This window comes from Bubalus bubalis, chromosome 3 (genome assembly GCF_019923935.1).
Source record: "Bubalus bubalis isolate 160015118507 breed Murrah chromosome 3, NDDB_SH_1, whole genome shotgun sequence".
Classification (NCBI taxonomy): domain Eukaryota; kingdom Metazoa; phylum Chordata; class Mammalia; order Artiodactyla; family Bovidae; genus Bubalus; species Bubalus bubalis.
Window position 1 is genome coordinate 20,287,010 of NC_059159.1, and position 18,677 is coordinate 20,305,686.

General features: G+C 41.3%; 1 protein-coding gene across 4 annotated transcripts in view; it reads left to right on the forward strand.

Annotated features, from left to right (window-relative positions):
* Nucleotides 1-18,677, forward strand: part of EZH1 (enhancer of zeste 1 polycomb repressive complex 2 subunit) — a 31,615-nt gene that overhangs the window by 5,214 nt on the left and 7,724 nt on the right. For 2 of the 4 annotated variants that reach the window (XM_025280110.3, XM_025280111.3), the window contains exons 2-13: nucleotides 3,857-3,947; nucleotides 4,536-4,663; nucleotides 4,783-4,911; nucleotides 6,293-6,412; nucleotides 7,738-7,858; nucleotides 9,665-9,841; nucleotides 10,907-11,009; nucleotides 11,892-12,055; nucleotides 12,438-12,529; nucleotides 15,674-15,854; nucleotides 16,107-16,303; nucleotides 18,475-18,566. In XM_025280110.3, coding sequence (XP_025135895.1) covers nucleotides 4,547-4,663; nucleotides 4,783-4,911; nucleotides 6,293-6,412; nucleotides 7,738-7,858; nucleotides 9,665-9,841; nucleotides 10,907-11,009; nucleotides 11,892-12,055; nucleotides 12,438-12,529; nucleotides 15,674-15,854; nucleotides 16,107-16,303; nucleotides 18,475-18,566 — 1,493 coding nt within the window. In that variant the 5' untranslated portion in view covers nucleotides 3,857-3,947; nucleotides 4,536-4,546. Of the gene's footprint in view, nucleotides 1-3,327; nucleotides 3,948-4,535; nucleotides 4,664-4,782; nucleotides 4,912-6,292; nucleotides 6,413-7,737; nucleotides 7,859-9,664; nucleotides 9,842-10,906; nucleotides 11,010-11,891; nucleotides 12,056-12,437; nucleotides 12,530-15,673; nucleotides 15,855-16,106; nucleotides 16,304-18,474; nucleotides 18,567-18,677 lie in introns of those variants that run through there. The other 2 variants (XM_025280109.3, XM_006055724.4) reach the window with 2 other exon arrangements.

Below are 18,677 nucleotides of genomic sequence, written 5' to 3' on the forward strand. Positions count from 1 at the left end.
CTGCAACAAGAGAAGTCACTGCAACGAGAAGCCTGAACACTGCATCTAGAGTAGCCCTCGATCAGTGCAACTGGAGAAAAGTCCACACAGCAATGAAGACCTAGATCAGCCAAATAAATAATTTTTAAAAAGGAAAAACAACAACTGGCAAACTTTTCCAAAGTGGTTGTACCATATTGCATTGGCATCAGCAATACATGAGGATTCCAGCTGCTCCACATCTTCACCACTGGTATTATAAATCTTTTTAATACTAGCCATTTTGTGGTTGTATAATAAGTTATGTCACTGTGGTTTTAATTTGAATTTCCCTGATAACGAATGATTATTGTTTAGTTGCGCAGTCATGTCCAGCTCTTTGTGGACCCCATGGACTGGGGTATGTAGCCTGCCAGGCTCCTCTGTCCACAGGAATTCCCAGGCAAGAATACTGGAGTGAGTTGTCATTTCCTTCTCCAGGGTATCTTCCTGACCCAGGGATGGAACCTGAGTCTCCTGCATTGGCAGGTTGATTCTTTAGTGCCTAAGCCACCAGGGAAGCCCAGTGACTAATGATAGCATCTTTCTGTGGCTTATTTGTCATTTCTATATCTTTTTTGGTGGAGTATCTGTTCAAAGTTTTGGCGTACTTTTTATTTGGTGTCTATCTTATTATCGAATTGTAGGCGTTATTCATATAAAGACTTATTTTTAAACTTCTTGACCATGATAGCATATGTTTTAGAGTTTATTTTCAATGTATAGGTGAACGTAATGAAAAGCTCTTAGCTTAGTACTTAACTGGAATGTGAATAGTGTTTTGCATATGTAAGTAATTAAATAACAGATACAGTAAAATTTAAAATATTTTTTTGTGTGGCACTTCTTTTGCCTAAGATGAATAAACCCATTTCTCCTAATCTGTTCTAGTGAATGCTGAGTTTTTTGTTTGCTTGCTTTTTTTTATTTTAATCTTTGAAGTGATAGTTGTTAGTGTTCGAGTTCTATGAGAACCCATCTTATGGCTGTGTTTCAGTTGTTTATTTTAATCATACCTATCTGTTCCAAACAGTATGTCTCATCTTCCTCATATACTTTGTGGGGACTAACTGCCAAGTAAACTTTAGAGATACTGAAAACCTGTTAAAAAGCCAAGCAAAATAAATATTGGCTCATGATCACATGAGATTCAAATGTCACTTTAATTGTAAAAGAAGGAAGGGTGGCTTATTTTATGTTATGATTGGATAAAACCCAATGATATGTTTGTGTATATGTGTGTACTACTCTGGCCAAATAAAGCACCTGAGTAAAATTAGAAATAGTGCCATTGATCATTAGACTATTCTGGTGTGCTTGCTATCATCTCTTTTGACAGACTATAGATCACATTTCAGCTGTAATTCCTTTTTTGTATATGTAGAATTTAATTAATTAATTAATTTATCTTTGGCTGTGCTGTGTCTTCGTTGTTGCCTGGGCTGCTCTCTAGCTCTGATACACAGGCTTCTCCTTGCTGTGGTTTCTCTTGTGGATCACAGGCTCTACAGTGAGCGTGGACTCAGTAGTTGCAGCTCCCAGGCTCTAGAGCACAGGCTCAATAGTTGTGGCACTTGGACTTAGCTGTTGTTTGGGATGTGGGATCTTCCCGGATCAGGGATCGAACCTATGTCTCCTGCATTGGTAGGCAAATTCTTTACCACTGAACCACCAGGGAAGCCCTGTAACTTCCTTTTTTTATTTTCTCAATAAAAATATTGATGTTTTCCTGTGGCTGTCTCCTCCAAGAAATCTACAACACACATACATACTAGCAGCTGTGGATTCTTTACCATTACTTGGTCTCCATTTTTACCTCATTTTTGTATGCTTGTTTTTTTGTTTTTTTTTTTAAATCCAGCTGTGAGGCTTTCGGGATCTTTGTTCTGAGAATTGAATCTCAGACCCTTGGCAGTCAAAGGGTTTTAACAACTGGACTGCAAGGGAACTCCTAGTCTCCAGCTTTAAATGGATGGAACAACCTGCCTTAAGCTTATTGTTTCAAAAGGAAATGAGTTCCAAAAGCAATGGGAGAGGGATTGCAGTTCAGAATAAATTTTGGGGTCATTTGGGTCTCGAAAAGGGTAACCTAAGGTTTCTTAGGGAGGCAGTTTTATCCTAGATTTGAACCATTTTTTCATCTCCTGGAGCAAATTATTATTAAGCTTGTTCGGGGCAGAAATTAGATGGGCAGCTACTTAATATTACATGTGAGCGGGGTGTATGTTATTAAATAGTTTCTTAATTCTAAGAAAGAGTCCCTCTTTTGGCCCCCATTTCATAGAGGAATGAAACATACTTAAAAGATATAAGAGAAAGAGAGATGCTGTAATTTATAGGAAATAAATTCAGAATTGCTTAAGTTTTTTTTTTTTAATAACCCAACACCTTAGCTTCTGGGATTCCAGTTCTTAGATTATGGTGGTGTTTCATTCCCTTCCCCCAGAGAGATAATATTTAACTCACAGAGAACTGCTTTTAAGAGCTTGACTCAGTTGATTACAAGTGATTAGGAGTGAACACAGTGAGTCTGTCTGTTTCTTTGCTATTCTGTCTTTCCTTTTTTTTAAAAAAATTATTTATTTTTTATTTTTGGCTGTACTGGGTGTTCATTGATGTACAAGGGCTTTCTCTAGCTGTGGTGCATGGGCTTCTTACTGTAGTGACTTCTCTTGTTTTGGGGCCCAGGTTCAGAAGTTGTGGCACGTGGGCTTAGTTGCCACATGTCATGTGGAATATTCTGGGCCAGGGATTGAACCCATGTTCCCTGCATTGGCAGGCAGGTTCTTAACCACTGGATCACCAGGGAAGTCCTGTCCTTCCTTGATGTATCCTCTGAGTTTATTATAGCATTACACCCATCCATTTGATTCTTCAAATGAAACATTCCCATATAGTCCTCTTAAAGTCCAGTTGAATGAGGTATTATAGTAATGATCTAATCAATGGCATATGTGTGACCTTGGGTTGAATTTTTCTGTTTTCTTGTCTGTGCTATTATTTCTTATGGGTGAAAACAGGTAATTTTCACATGCTTCTAAACTTTAGTTTCTATTTCAAATTTTGACTCTTCATAGCTCCTTCTAGGGGCTTCCCTAGTAGCTCAGCTGGTGAAGAATATGCCTGCAATGCAGAAGACCCCGGTTTGATTCCTGAGTCGGCAAGATCTTCTGAAGAAGGATAGGCTACCCACTCCAGTATTCTTGGGCTTCCCTCGTAGCTCAGCTAGTAACAAATCTACCTGCAATGTGGGAGACCTGGGTTCAATTCCTGGGTTGGGAAGATCCCCTGGAGAAGGGAATGACTACCCACTCCAGTATTCTAGTATTCTGGCCTGGAGGATTCCATGGACTGTGTAGTCATGGGGTCCCAAAGAGTTGGACACGACTGAGCAACTTTCATTTATAGCTCCTCATAATGTTTTTAGAAATTTAGTATGTTAGGCGAAATAATAGAATTAGTTCTCCAGGAAACCTAAGTAGCTGATATAGAATAAAAATCTTTTAGATTTTATTGAATTTTTACATATACTTAGTATTTGTTCTTTCTCTAAAGTAATTGATGGGCCTGGTGGCTGAGCCTACAAATTGGTGCAGAAAAGCAGAAAAGTGCACTTGGTAATTGTGAGAATATATTTCTATGTATGCCTGGAAAGATAGAATTTAATAAAATAAAGCTCCCTTCTCAAATGGCATCAAGTATTATTAGGATCTGATTTCCATGCAAATACTGTGGTAGCAGAGACTTTAAAGTCTTCATAGTTTTGTGGGGAACATCCTTCTGAGGATCTGACTATGCTCCACTGACTTGAAATGACTGTCTGTTCTCTTTTGAAAAGCTCAACATTTATTTTGCCTTTGTGTCTTGGCATTCCTCTGAAGAACAGAAGCCACTTGTAAAACCCTACCCTTCACCTTGTGTTCTATGAGGTAGGTAGAGCGTGGTCCAATAAGTACTTCTTTAAAACTGAACTTTAATTCAAGCACCTCAAAAAAAACCCCCAGTGATTGGCAATGTTATGTATTTCCATTTGTCATGCCGGTGACTTGGAGATGAGATTATGTTGTCATATTCGACCTTAATTCCTAGACATCTGGTAGATTTAGGCAATTTGGCAGGTATAGTTTTCTTGTGTGGGTGAATCTTTCCATGAAGCTCTTGATATTAACTTGGTTCCTGCTAAACATTTCTCTTAATCAAAGTAGTAAACAGGCTTCCAAATTTGCAAGTAATCCAAGTTTCTAAATATCTGTGAAAGTGAGAGCTAAATTAAAAGCACGTTACCACAGAGGACAGGGGCTAAGCTTTTAGGTAATCAGACCAGGCATTGCTGATATGAAATCTTTTCTTAATTGGAACTTTCCATTGAACTCATAGATTTGTGTTCTTTACACAAATCTTGTTTTTGTGAATAAATGTAATGGAAATGAAAGCATAACTGACCATGTTTATTTGAATTTGAGGAATGTGTCATTTCCAGGAAGTAAAATGCCATTTGTCATCTCTGTCTCTCTTAGATTACAGCAAAATGGATATACAAAATCCCCCGACGTCCAAATGTATCACTTACTGGAAGAGGAAAGTTAAGTCTGAATACATGCGACTTCGGCAGCTTAAACGGCTTCAGGCGAATATGGGTGCAAAGGTAGAAATACTTCACAAGTGAAAGGCTATAATTGACTCAATATGGAGGGGTTGGATTTTTTATTTTTATCTTTTAACTCTTCTCTAAAATCCTAACAAGTTTTTCCTTGGCTCTGCTAGGCTCTCTACGTAGCAAATTTTGCAAAAGTTCAAGAAAAAACCCAGATCCTCAATGAAGAATGGAAGAAGCTTCGTGTCCAACCTGTTCAGTTAATGAAGCCTGTGAGTGGGCATCCTTTTCTCAAAAAGGTACTTCCAATGTCTAAGCTTGGCCTTTCTCTTTTCCTTGGATTTAAGGATTTTTTTTTTTTCTTTTCTTTTCTGTATTGCTGGCTTACTAGGCTTCCCTGGTGGCTCAGATGGTAAAGAATCCACCTGCAATGCAGGAGAACTGGGTTCAGTCCCTAGGTTGGGAAGATCCCCTGGAAAAGGAAATGGCAACCCACTCCAGTATTCTTGCCTGGAGAATCTCATGGACGGAGGAGCCTGGTGGGCTACAGTCCACGGGGTTGCAAAGAGTCGGACATGACTGAGCAACTTCACACACACACACACACACACACAGTATTCTTTGCTGGAGAAAGCCCATGGACAGGGGAGCCTGGTGGCCTGCAGTCCATGGGGTCACATTTATTATTATTAGAAAATAAAGACAATGGATGCAATTACTGTAGTCATCTTTGAATAACTGGGATGGTGAACCTGTAACTTAAAGAATAACTGTGGAACTTCCTGGTGGTCCAGCCATTAAAACCCTACACTTCCAATGTAAGGGGCACAAGTTCAATCCCTGCTCAGGGAACTAAGATCCTGTATATTCCAGGCTGCAGCCTGAGAATAAATAAATAAAATCAAAAGGACATCAGACTCATTACCAAATTGTATTATTGAAAAAAAAAGAATAACGGCTTTGCCTTTTGTTCTTTTCGGCTAATGAGTTTAATCATGAGTTTTACCTAGAAAAATAAGACATTTGCTGTCTACTTTCCTGGGCTCTGTATACAAGCTTCAAAGCAACCTCTTTTGTGGCTTTTTTGGTACCTCAGCTATTTTGAAGTTGGAAAAGGAATGCTGTGGGTAAATGACCAATATGGTCAACGGGACATCCTTTTTGTAAACTAAAAAAATCACTCTGTTAGTTTCTTATAGAGATGATGTTTCTAAAATATAAAAAACAGATAGTTTATGAAGGGCACTTTTCTTTCCCAAAGCAGAAGGTGACCATAATCTCTGTACTACTTTGCTTCCCCCTGTACTGTTCCCATCAGCTCTGCAGCTAAGTTGAAGTCCACTGTCTAAAGTTTAGGTCTTCAGGAAAACTTCCTTGTCTTCGTTCTCATCTCCTAGGACACTCAGAGGCTCTTTGCTGTCAGGTACAGCCCAAAGAGATCAACAGTTTTAGATGGAGATAAACAACAGTTGAATATGGGAGGCCAAGGGCAATAGACAGTTCCTGCTTCTCACAGGTTTACAACTGAGGGATTCCTTTTAGGGGCTCGATGTTACAAAACCCTCAGCTTATCCACTTGTAAGAATTAGAAGGCTACCGGGATAATTTTGGAAGGAAACTCAGATTCTCTCTTGGGTTGTGGACCTGCCTTCCCTCTCCATGTCATTGCTTGTATTTCAGTGTACCATAGAGAGCATTTTCCCAGGATTTGCAAGCCAGCACATGTTAATGAGGTCTCTGAACACAGTTGCCTTGGTTCCCATCATGTACTCATGGTCCCCTCTCCAGCAGAACTTCATGGTATGTATTGAAAGTACTATGGTGATTGTTTAAATGGAATGATTTTTTTCTTTTTTTAACATTGAAATGCTTGCACTCCTCTCAGGGTAAAGATTGTCAGAATATACTTAACAAAGCTTGGACATGCAGGGCAGAATGTTTTTGTGATTTACTGACTCTGAAAAACACATATTGTAAGTTGTTCTAACTTGTTAGCTTTTGCATTCTCTGGAGTGTACTTCAGAATTGATGCTGTTTCTTTTTTGAATGAAAGAGATTGGGCAAGAGTCCAGCTTTCCTTTACTACCCTGGTCCAATTTTATAACATTGCGTGCAGTTAAATGTATTCTAAATCAGACACTTCAGGCTTCAGCAGGTTGACAGCTCCCTGCTGATGGAGCAATCCTTTCTTAATCCCCTAAAGGCAAGATGCTGTGAAAGCAACTGAGATAGCAGAGGCACACGTGGATCTCCAGTCCTTTCATCTGGGGCTTTATGCTGACTCCTGCCAGGATTATTTGTGGTTCTGATAATCAGGCCGCTGAATACTGCCATTGCTTATTGTGTCTGGTGACAGATAGCAGTTCTGCTGACTGGAAAAGGATATAGGTTTACAGAAGGAAATCATCTCTTAGAAGAAAACTTCAGAGGAACTCGACTTGATAGCTATAGAACTGAAAATGACTGTTTTCTGCTGAACCACAAAACAAAATCCATTCATATTGTTTATTGCCAGAAAATATACATAGCTCATTCTGCAATTGACTTTAGGTTCTCACTGAGGGTGAGTGATATCAGTTGTAATAAGAATTTTTATTATGTTTGTGGGAGGTTAATCTTAGTCTGTATAATAGAATATACAAATATTTTATGGTTGCCAATTTCTGTTTTAATTACTGCAGTTATGTTGTAGTTTATATTCTTGAAAGTCTTCCTTTTCATCTGTCTATGTGATATTTGTACCAATTTCACAATGTTTAGTGGATTAAATGACATAATAGATGGAATCACTATGAGAAAGAAATGTGTTGTCAGGTTTTAGGTGTTGGTGGGAATATTTTTAACATCCAGCTTAACATTTGGTAGTTAATATCCTCAGGTAGTAAAGCTGACTTTTTTTTTCTTCCAAGAGTAGCATGACTCCCATTTGAGGCTTTGTTGCCAAAATGACTGGTCTTTAAAATGTAGTGAGTTTTGTAACCAAAGGCATTTTTAGGAGCTTTACAGCAGCAAAAATGGTTCAGCACAGGTTCCATTAAACAGGAAAGAGAAAAAAAAAAAAAAAAACAGGACAGAGGAGATGCACAGCAGATTCATGAAATGAATTACATTTGGTTTGATTTCAGGTGGAAGATGAGACAGTTTTGTGCAATATCCCCTACATGGGAGATGAGGTGAAAGAGGAAGATGAGACTTTCATTGAGGAGCTGATCAATAACTACGATGGCAAAGTCCACGGTGAAGAAGGTAGTGGTGCTGGGCTCCTAAGGAGAGGACTTGATTAGGATGGTGCCTCTTGTTTCATGTGTATCATTAGCTTGCTTTTATCTGCTGCCTCGTGATGTATACACTGAAGACTATTTCCATGTCACCACATGGCTGGAAGTAAACATTTTATATTACAAATAACCCCAGTTAAATTTTAAGAGGATTTGGAGGAATTCCCTGGTGGTCCAGTGGTTAGGAGTCCATACTGTCATCTCCAGGGTCCCAGGGTTCAGTCCCTGGTTAGGAGACTAAGATCCCACAAGTCATGCAGCATGGCCAAAAAAAAAAAAAAAAAAAAAGAGTTGAGACATAAAAGGATTGTATAGTAATGTAATGGTTATATAATAATATGATTTTCTCTCTAGTGGGTGGAGAGAAAATTTAGTGAATAAATAAGTTTGATCTTAGAAGTCTACCATAAATCCATCCAAGGCTATTTTGTTCTTTGTTTCCCTTTCTGTGATACTGGCAATGAGCATAACCTCTCTTCTTAGATCCAAATACTCCTGGATCTTCCAGAAGTTGGCAAGAATATTCTGACTTTCCTAAAAGTGTTACCAAACCTAACTTGGGTCTGCTCACTTGAGTGCAATAAAGCCAATCTACTGACACCAGGTTGTGGTGAAGGAAAGTTCAATCTTTATTGTAGGGCGCCAAGCACGGTGAAGGGGCAGCTCAAGCTCAAAGGACCAGAACTACCTAATGGTTTTCAGGGGAGGGATTTAAAAGGCAGTGTGAGGGAGAGAACTGCAGGGTGTATGATCAGTTGTGCCCAGTTCTTGGATTGGTTGGCATCTGGGTGAAGTTTCAAGCCTCATCAACCTTCTGGTTTCAACCAGTCTAGGGTCTTCATGCTTGCGGTCAGCAGTTTTTGTCTGGTGGGAGGTCTGCTTCTTATAAAACAACTTAGGAATGTGTGTCAGGCCTTTATCTTTCTTTGGGGAACTGGGAGTACAGTGATTCTGCTGTGTTGCAGATTTATAGTCTAAATTGTTACCAGTTTCCTGGCCCAACAGCTTTTCTTTGTTTCTACGTCTTCACATTTCTTAATCATTACCTCTGAAGCCAACCTTTTTGTGACTTAGGGAAGACCCGGGAGACTAAAGCAAAAACCTTTTACTTCAGAGGACAAGGGCAAAGGAACTTGTGTATGATTTCAAAAGCAATTCATTTTTATTTAGTTTTAGTTTTAGAAAAAGTTGTTAGTGTGTAAGAAGGGGAAAGATAGGGGAAAACTCTTCATAGATTGCAAACCAGTGGCCTCAACCTGCTCTTTTGGCTATTGTGGATGCTGTTGTGATGCCATTGAAATGCATTGTTTATACACAGTGCCCTCTAGTGTTCTGAGGGTTTATCCTAAGTTGTATTAATAGTATAACCCCATGTAGTATGATTTTTTTTTAAAGTATATTATCTTTTGCATCAACGAAGTTACTACTGACCCATCACTTGTAAAACCAAGTACGTTTTCATCATTTTTTCCTCTGTCCTATTTGTATTGTTGGCCCACTTTTGTGATATTTTGGACCGTAAATACAGGTTGATCTATTACTGAGGCAGTGAAAACCCCCGTAAAAATAAAGTCCATAACTGGATTTCCCACTCTAGCCAGCTGAACCGTTGCAATTTTAAGAACCAATCAAATTATTGTAACTCCCTGGTTGTCCTCATAAAAATGTACATATATTATCTTGAGTCTCAGGAGTGAATACAGGAAAACCTTCTGAGGAGGACTAATGGAGTATGAAATGACCACTGCTCATCCATCTAATTTTTATATTTCAGAGATGATTCCTGGCTCTGTCCTGATCAGTGATGCTGTTTTCCTGGAGTTGGTAGATGCTCTGAATCAATACTCGGATGAAGATGAAGAAGGGCACAACGACACCTCAGATGGAAAGCAAGATGACAGCAAAGAGGATCTGCCAGTAACAAGAAAGAGAAAACGACATGCTATTGAAGGTGAAGAGCATGACCTCCTTATTCCACCTGGGGTGACAGGGAAAGGGAAGAAAGCAAAAGAGAGGTTTATTTCTTATTAAAGGCTGTTGGCACTTCTCACTGGTCCACTTAAAAGGAGAATGTGCTTACTGATTGATGGTTTAAGATAGCTGTGATTTAGCTGAAGAAAAAAGTAGGAGAACTTTAGACAGTAATCATTGTTCATTTCTAATTATAAAAAATAGTGTGTTTGAAAAATATGGCAAGTTATAAAGAATAAAGTAAAATTACCCTATTATCTTGCTACCTAGAAGTAGTTTTTTTAGTATTAATATTTCCTTCTAGACTTAAAAAATGTATATATAAAAATATACACATGTACACCTGAAATATTATGTGTATATTATCTCAGTTTTTAAAAAGTACCTAAGTAAATCAACATATATATATGGTAGGTGAAGTTAGTATCATACCACATATGTGTGTATACACATAGATAATTTTATACCCCTTATTATTTAATCTTACATCATGAGCATTTTCCCATGTTAGACAATATTTAATTAATTTCATATTTAATTGTACTTTGTTATTTAATTATACCATATGTCTAGACACAAAGTGTCTTCTCTTCTTATAACAAATTTACAGTATCCATCTTGTTCTTTGGCATCGACATTATGGTAGGTACTTCTATACTCGGGTCTCTCCATAAAAACTTCTATTTTCACTTCCAGATTCTGTCTTACACTGTAGTTTTTGGTTTTTTTTGCCATACCATGAGGCTTGTAGGATCTTAGTTCTCCAATCAGGGATTGAATCCAGGCCCTCGGCAGTGAAAGCTCAGAGTCTTAACCACGGGGCCACCATGGAATTCCCCTGGACTGTGGATTTTGTTGTTAATATGTGGATGACTCTGATCTCCTTATCTACCAGTAGCCTGTTAGATAGGTCCAGGTAGCACTGACCTTCTTTCTGTATTCTGACATAGTCAGTGGTTGAGTTAAAAAGCAGCTCTAATCAGAATGCCGTGACAAAAGTACAAGATGATCAACTAGCTTTGTTTGTGTATCGTTTCCAATCCAGGCAGCAAAAAGAGTTCCAAGAAACAATTCCCAAACGACATGATCTTCAGTGCGATCGCCTCGATGTTCCCTGAGAACGGTGTCCCAGACGACATGAAGGAGAGGTAGGACGGCTGCCCCTCGCAGGCCATGTAGACCACTCAGGCAAAACTTGCATACAGGCTTTTTTTGGGTTATAAAAAGTCTCATTTTTGGTAAGTGCATTTTGATTTGCCTACACTTCTGATTACCTCTAAATGCCCATTCCCACGTTAAAGGTCATCGTTTGCTGGCTTTTGCGTAAATCTGGGCAGAGAAGTTTTAAGGTTTTGCCACTTTACTGGAGAGTTATTCCAGCACCATACTTAGAAAATATTTCCCATCCCTTACTTTCATATATACACACACCGAGCCCGGCATCATTACAATGGTGAACCTACCTGCTTATACATAAAGACCTATTAAAAAAAAATACCCATCATCCCTTTTCTCCCTTGGCAGACCATTTCTGGATAACTGTCAGTATTCAGCCTGCATTTTCTTTTTTGTTTTTAATTAAAAATTTTTTATTGGAATATATTCGATTTACAATATGTTCGTTTTAGCAAAGTGGATCAGTTATACGTACACATCTGTTGTTTAGTCGCTATGTTGTGTCAGACTCTGTGTGACCCCCATGGACTGTTGCCCACCAGGCTCCTCTGTCCATGGAATTCTCCAGGCAGGAATACTGGAGTGGGGTGCCATTTCATTCTCTAGAGGATCTTCCCAACCCAGGCATCAAATCCATGAAACCCATGACTCCTGCATTGGCAGCCCAGTTCTTTTGTCACTGAGCCACCAGGGAAGCCCACATATACATGTATTCAGTCTTTTTTGTTTTTGTTTAGATTCTTTTCCCGTGTAGGCTATTATAGAGCACTGAGTAGAGTTCCGCATGTCAGTCTGCATTTTCTCAATGGAGACATTCCCTTGGAAGGCACTCTTACCTCTCTTTTCTGAACCAGGTACCGAGAGCTCACAGAGATGTCAGACCCCAATGCGCTCCCCCCACAGTGCACACCCAACATCGACGGCCCCAATGCCAAGTCTGTGCAGCGGGAGCAGTCTCTGCACTCCTTCCACACACTCTTCTGCCGGCGCTGCTTCAAATACGACTGCTTCCTTCACCGTGAGTGGGCTGCTGTGAAATGCTCTCCTGTTTTCCATCCCCAGCCACCATTTCATTCTCTTATTTTTAGTTTCTCCAATGGAATTCCTGGCTTCTGATCCGATGATGGTTTTACAAAGGGCCAGTTCTCTTTCCTCTTGTGTAGTTACAGTGTGGTGTGCTTCACACGGTGAGGACAGATTAACCAGCAACACAGTTGTCCCTAGTTTCCTCTAGCTTTGGAAGAATTGTGTTGATGTCAGAAATGATTCAGCTTGATTCACCTTGATGATAGCTGTTTATATCTAAATTCTCCTCCAGTGGCTCCCTAATTCAAATTTGTTCCTCCTTCTCCTGTCTAGCAGATGAGCCATTGCAAACAGGACAGTTTTGTGTTTTCCAGCTTTCCATGCCACCCCTAATGTGTATAAACGCAAGAACAAAGAAATCAAGATTGAGCCAGAACCGTGTGGCACAGACTGCTTCCTTCTGCTGGTACGTTTTTAAATTCTTCTGCCATGGTTGAAATTGGTGGAAATCTGAGCAGGAAATGGTCCTTGGGCTTTCTGCCCCAGAGAACACAAACCACTTGGGCTGGTATATAACACCCTGAGGGTCACAAAGTGTAGATAAGACATGACTTCTGCTCGTAAGGAGCGCCCTGATTTTGCAGCAGTAGCACTGTGAAGTTAGTTTCATGGAGCGAGGTGTGAAGAACACTGAAGGCTTTTTTGCTCTAAACATCATCTACTCCGATTTCAGAGTCTGAAACTGCTTTGTTTGACTTGGAGCTGTATGTGTGTGCACGAGACACTATCTTTGCTGTCTCCCTTTAACTGCATATAAATGTAGGAGGAACAACACATGAAGGTGCTCATATCTTATGTGAGGTAATCAGCCAGATGGACCCTTGCTGGCGGACAGACCTCATGTAGCAGTGTAAATTCTCCTGCATTTATGTGGGGAGGCAGTCCACTGAGAGCTAGAAGGGAATAGGTTGAGTTGGACTTGTCAAAGACATAGTTCTGCTTTCTACACAATAGGGTGGGGCTTCCCTGGTAGCTCAGCTGCTAAAGAATCCACTTGTAATGCAGAAGACCCCGGTTTGATTCCTGGGTCTGGTAGATCCGCTGAAAAAGCAATAGGCTACCCACTCCAGTATTCTTGGGCTTCCTTGATGGCTCAGCTGTTAAAGAATCCCCCTGCCATGTGAGACACCTGGGTTCGATCCCTGAGTTGGGAAAATCCCCTGGAGAAGGGAACAGCTACCCACTGCAGTATTCTGGCTGGAGAATTCCATGAACTGTATAGTCCATGGGATCACAAAGAGTCGGACACAACTGAGGTACTTTCACACGATAGGGTGAACTTAGGTAAAGAATAAAATACCTTGATAAAATTTCTGCTACCAATTAAAATGAGATTATACAGCCAGGTGGTTCTGGAACTATCTTTAGTGGGATAATAGAAGGAAAGATGATAGAGAGTGCCATTGGGTAAAAATCTGGAAAATGTGCCACATGGTAATAGCAAAAAAATAAATAGTGCTTTCCTGGTGGTCCAGTAGTTAAGACTCTGCGTTCCCAATCCAGGGGACCCAGATTTGATCCCTGATCAGGGAACTAGATCACACATACTGCAACTAAGAGTTCATACGCTGCAACTAAGATGTGGCACAGCCAAAACAAATAAATATAAATATTTAAAATGCATAGAACTGAATGCCCAAAAAGTTCCATTTAAACAAACAAAAAATAGACTTTATCTGATTTATTTTTTCCATAATATGTATTAATTCCTTCCTATGTGTCAAAGTACTGTGCTAGCCCTTAACATATATGATCTTATTTTCATGTTTATAACAACATCCTGAGGTGGATAAAGTATAGGTTATAAAAGTTACATATTTTGCCTAAAGTTTGTTACTATGTCAGTGGTGTGGCAATGATGAAATTGAAGCTCTGGTCTAACTCCACAGTTCATGCTTTTTATATAACTCAAAAGGGCATTGCCCGGGCTTCCCTGGTGGTTCGGTGGTAAAGAATCTGCCTGCCAGTGCAGGATACACAGATTCAATCTCTGATCCAGGAAGATCCCACATGCCAAGGAGCAACTCAGCCCATGCTCTGCTACTCTTGAGCCTGGGAGCCAGAACTACTGAGCCCACATGCTGCAGCTGCCTAAGCCCTCATGCCCTACGTCTTGTCATCTGCGGCATGAGAAGCCACTGTGATGAGAAGCCTGTGCACCACAACTAGAGAGTAGACCCTGATCACCACAGCTAGAGAAAGCCCACACAGCAATGAAGACCTCAGCACAGCCAAAAGTAAATAGATAAATGAAAATTAAAAAAAATTAAAAGGGCATTGCCCTCCCCAGAGTAGTCGTCCTGGAATCCTGTATATGTCACATTGAGCATAGACACGTAGTATCAGATTCAGTTAAAATAAAAACTTCTCTCTTGGAATTTCTTTGAGAGCCTACAGTATATTATTCTGAATATCCTTAATAATGGTAAACCTTTATCCTTTACTTATAGATTTAGTTTCCAGAAACAGCTCAAAGTCTTTGGAATCTAAGTCTCGCGAGAAGATAGATGATCCAGCTAAGTAATTATCTGGTCTTAAAAAAAAAAAGCATAGCTGTAAAGTAATAAAGTAATAAAATATTCATCCTAGTTTAAAATACTGACTTGGAGGGAATTTCCTAAATTAAGTGGTTCAGTTCAGTTCAGTCACTCAGTCGTGTCCGACTCTTTGCGACCCCATGAATCACAGCACGCCAGGCCTCCCTGTCCATCACCAACTCCCAGAGTTCACTCAAACTCATGTCCATCGAGTTGATGATGCCATCCAGCCATCTCATTCTCTGTCGTCCCCTTCTCCTCCTGCCCCCAATCCCTTCAAGCATCAGGGTCTTTTCCAATGAGTCAACTCTTCACATGAGGTGGCCAAAGTATTGCAGTTTCAGCTTCAGCATCAATCCTTCCAATGAACACCCAGGGATGATCTTTAGGATGGACTGGTTGGATCTCCTTGCAGTCCAAGGGACTCTCAAGAGTCTTCTCCAACACCACAGTTCGGCGCTCAGCTTTCTTCACAGTCCAACTTTCACATCCATACATGACCAATTGAGTGGTAATATTATACAAATTTAAGAATTATATATTTTCTTACTGAGACAGAGACAATTGTGGTAAAACATAAAGAACAGTGAGTCCTGGGGATGAAGGGCCCTGATTCTTGTACCTGCTCTGGAATAATTAGCTGCATGCTCTCAGCACATCCCTCATTTTCTCATCTACAGGAGAATGTATTCTCAAATTCCAGTCAGCTTGTGAGCAAATGAGTATAAGATAATGACTCACTGGACAGTCAAAGATGCATAGAAACATCTGTGCATAATATATAAAGATTATGTCTTTATAAAGATTATAATATAGGGCAGCTCTTTGTTAAGAGATACAAGTGTGTAAGCTTTCAGATGTTTGTTAAGAAGCTATCACATGGTCATATATGGTACAGAGGAAAAAAAAAAGTGTCAAGTTGCAAGTCAGCACAGATACTGAAGATGGTTTGTGATGATGGGACCAATATGGTGGCCTGTTTCTGCTTCCTAACTGTAACATGGCCTCTGCAGGAAGGAGCAAAGGAGTACGCCATGCTGCACAACCCTCGCTCCAAGTGCTCTGGGCGTCGCCGGCGAAGGCACCACGTGGTCAATGCTTCCTGCTCCAACACTTCAGCCTCTGCTGTGGCTGAGACCAAAGAAGGGGACAGCGACAGGGACACTGGCAATGACTGGGCCTCCAGTTCTTCAGGTACAGTGAGCAGAAAATGACCTCTTCTTGCTACACAAGGTAAACCCAGGATCATGCCATAATGGTTAACATTACTACCTTTTAAAATTGTTCATTCTTTCCACAGGTTCACCTGTAAGCAGTAGAGATGGAATATTTTCGTTCCTAACTCTTCTACCTTTTGGTGTAGAATGAAGCGCTGAGCTTGTAGCAAACCACTGAGGCCAGCTGCATTCCACCTTCTTGTGTTTCTCTCATTCCTTTCTTTCTTAGAGGCGAACTCTCGCTGTCAGACGCCCACGAAACAGAAGGCGAGTCCAGCCCCACCTCAGCTCTGTGTCGTGGAAGCACCCTCAGAGCCTGTGGAGTGGACTGGAGCTGAAGAATCTCTTTTTCGAGTCTTTCATGGCACCTACTTCAACAACTTCTGTTCAATAGCCAGACTTCTGGGGACTAAGACGTGCAAGCAGGTACTGTCTGAAGGGGACGGGAACAAGTCCTTGCCCTGGGAGCCCTTTGGTCACTTTGTAAGGCTGCCTGTCTGGACAGAAGCTGTCTTAGGTTCAGTCCTTCGTGAGCCTGTGCTTCTGGACCAGGAGGTGGATTCCCCAAACTTGGAGGGCTTTCTGCAAATGCCAGGCCTAGCAATACTTAGGATCTGCTGTCCTTGCTGAATTCATATTTCTGTCTCTAGCCACTATCTAACTCTTCTGGATGTTTCTACCCTCTCTCAGGTTTTTTCTTTTTTTTGGTGGAGGCGGAGGTGTTCTTGCCTTTCTTTCTAACGCATGCATACATGCTGAGTCGCTTCAGTCATGTCCGACTCTGCAACCCTATGGACAGCAGCCCATCAGGCTCCTCTGTCCACGGGATTCTCCAGGCAAGGATACTGGAGTGGGTGGCCATTTTCTTCTCTGTTTCTTTCTAAATGTGGACCCATTTCCTGGAAGGCACTCCTGGGTCCTTCTGGGGATCTTCTTGTCTCACACCCCTGCTCCCGCTTCTGTGGCTGTAGCTGCCACCGTCCCCCCAGTCAGTCTTCTCAGTTGCTTTATTCTTCAAATGTTCTATCATTAGATTTCCTAATTACCACCCCTAATGGCTGCGTCTGGCCCTTGTGCATCTCACTCACATCATCACTAGAATCACCATCTGATAGCAGCTTCTGATGTTCTGGAGGCGGGAGAAGCCTACAGGGAGCAGACAGACTGAAGCACAGGGATAGGGAGTCAGGTGTTGGGGCCAACTGGTCCAAACAGGAACACCAGAGCTTGAGCCCTCCTCACTTAGCTCCCCACTTTCCAGAAGAGTCTCTGCAATCTTTTCTTCATGTACTCTCTACTTAGAACAAGTAGTAGAACCATGAGCTGAAGTGCCGTTTGCTTTTCTTTTCAAGTGAAAGAATGTTTACTCACGGGGAAAACACACTCCATAGATGGAGTGTGAGCCATCTCAGAAGGCACGAGAGGCCTTTTTGGAGGAAGTAGAAATGAATAGCTTTATTGCTTTGCCAGGCAAAAGGAGACACAGTGGGCTCATGCCTTGAAAAACTGTGTCCCCTATTCCTTTCTTTTTGGATCTCATACTTATATCCCCAAGGCACAGGTTTTTGACCTAAAAGCCTGCAAACTGTACAAAGCAATTTTTATGTGTTATTTTCCTGAAAATAAGATTCACAGTTTTCATGGAATTGTGAAAAGGCCTGTAACTGAAAAGAAAAAGCTAGAAAACAAATGTTCTAAGGGAAATAGCATGTTAAAAGGGACCTGCTGCTGTTGCTAAGTCGCTTCAGTCATGTCTGACTCTGTGCGACCCCATAGACGGCAGCTCACCAAGCTTCCCCGTCCCTGGGGTTCTCCAGGCAAGAACACTGGAGTGGGTTGCCATTTCCTTCTCCAATGTATGAAAGTAAAAAGTGAAAGTGAAGTCTCTCAGTTGTGTCCGACTCTTAGCGACCCCATGGACTGCAGCCTACCATGCTCCTCCGTCCATGGATTTTCCAGGCAAGAGTACTGGAGTGGGGTGCCTTCTCCTAAAAGGGATCAGGCCTTCCTGAAATGCTGTCCTACTAAAATAGTCAAGGCTCTAACATCTTTATGCCAACAGAGGGAGCTAGTGCTTAGCCGGGTGGTACCTCAGGTCACATCAGACTCAATTACGCAAGATATACAACACTGCCCTTCCTAATAAGAAGCAGATACTGTTGGTAAGAATTGACTCCCTCTGGGTTTGGAAGGCAGAGCAGTAGATGAAAGCGACTGACCAGGAAAACTGTACCTGTGCTCAGTCAGGATAAACACTTAAGAATTAACTTCAGGGACTTCCCTGGTGATCCAGTGGTTAAGACTCCTTGCTCCCAATGCCAGGGGCATGGGTTCAATCCCTCGTCAGGGAACAGGGAACTAAGGTCCTGCACACCACATGGCATGGCCAAAAACCAAACCAAACCAAAACTAAAAACACAACCAAAAACAAAGAACTTCAGAAACAGCAACCCTGTGTCCCCATGCTGCTCTGTCTATGCCTGCTAAAGATGCTCAGTCATCTGCCCACAAGCTCTCCAGAAAACAGCACCTGCCTAGGTCACTTATCTGACTCCTCAGCTCAAGAAGTGACAGGTCCTGTTGGATTTCTCTTCCAGGTCTTCCAGTTTGCAGTCAAAGAGTCACTTATCCTGAAGCTGCCCACAGATGAGCTTATGAACCCCTCGCAGAAGAAGAAGAGAAAGCACAGGCAAGGGTTGGACCGAAGGCTTTCTGTGGCCAGACTGTTCTCTGTGCCCTGACCTCCCCTAGGGCTTCGCTGCTGCCTCCCTTTGCAGCCACTGCCCATCAGTTCAGCATC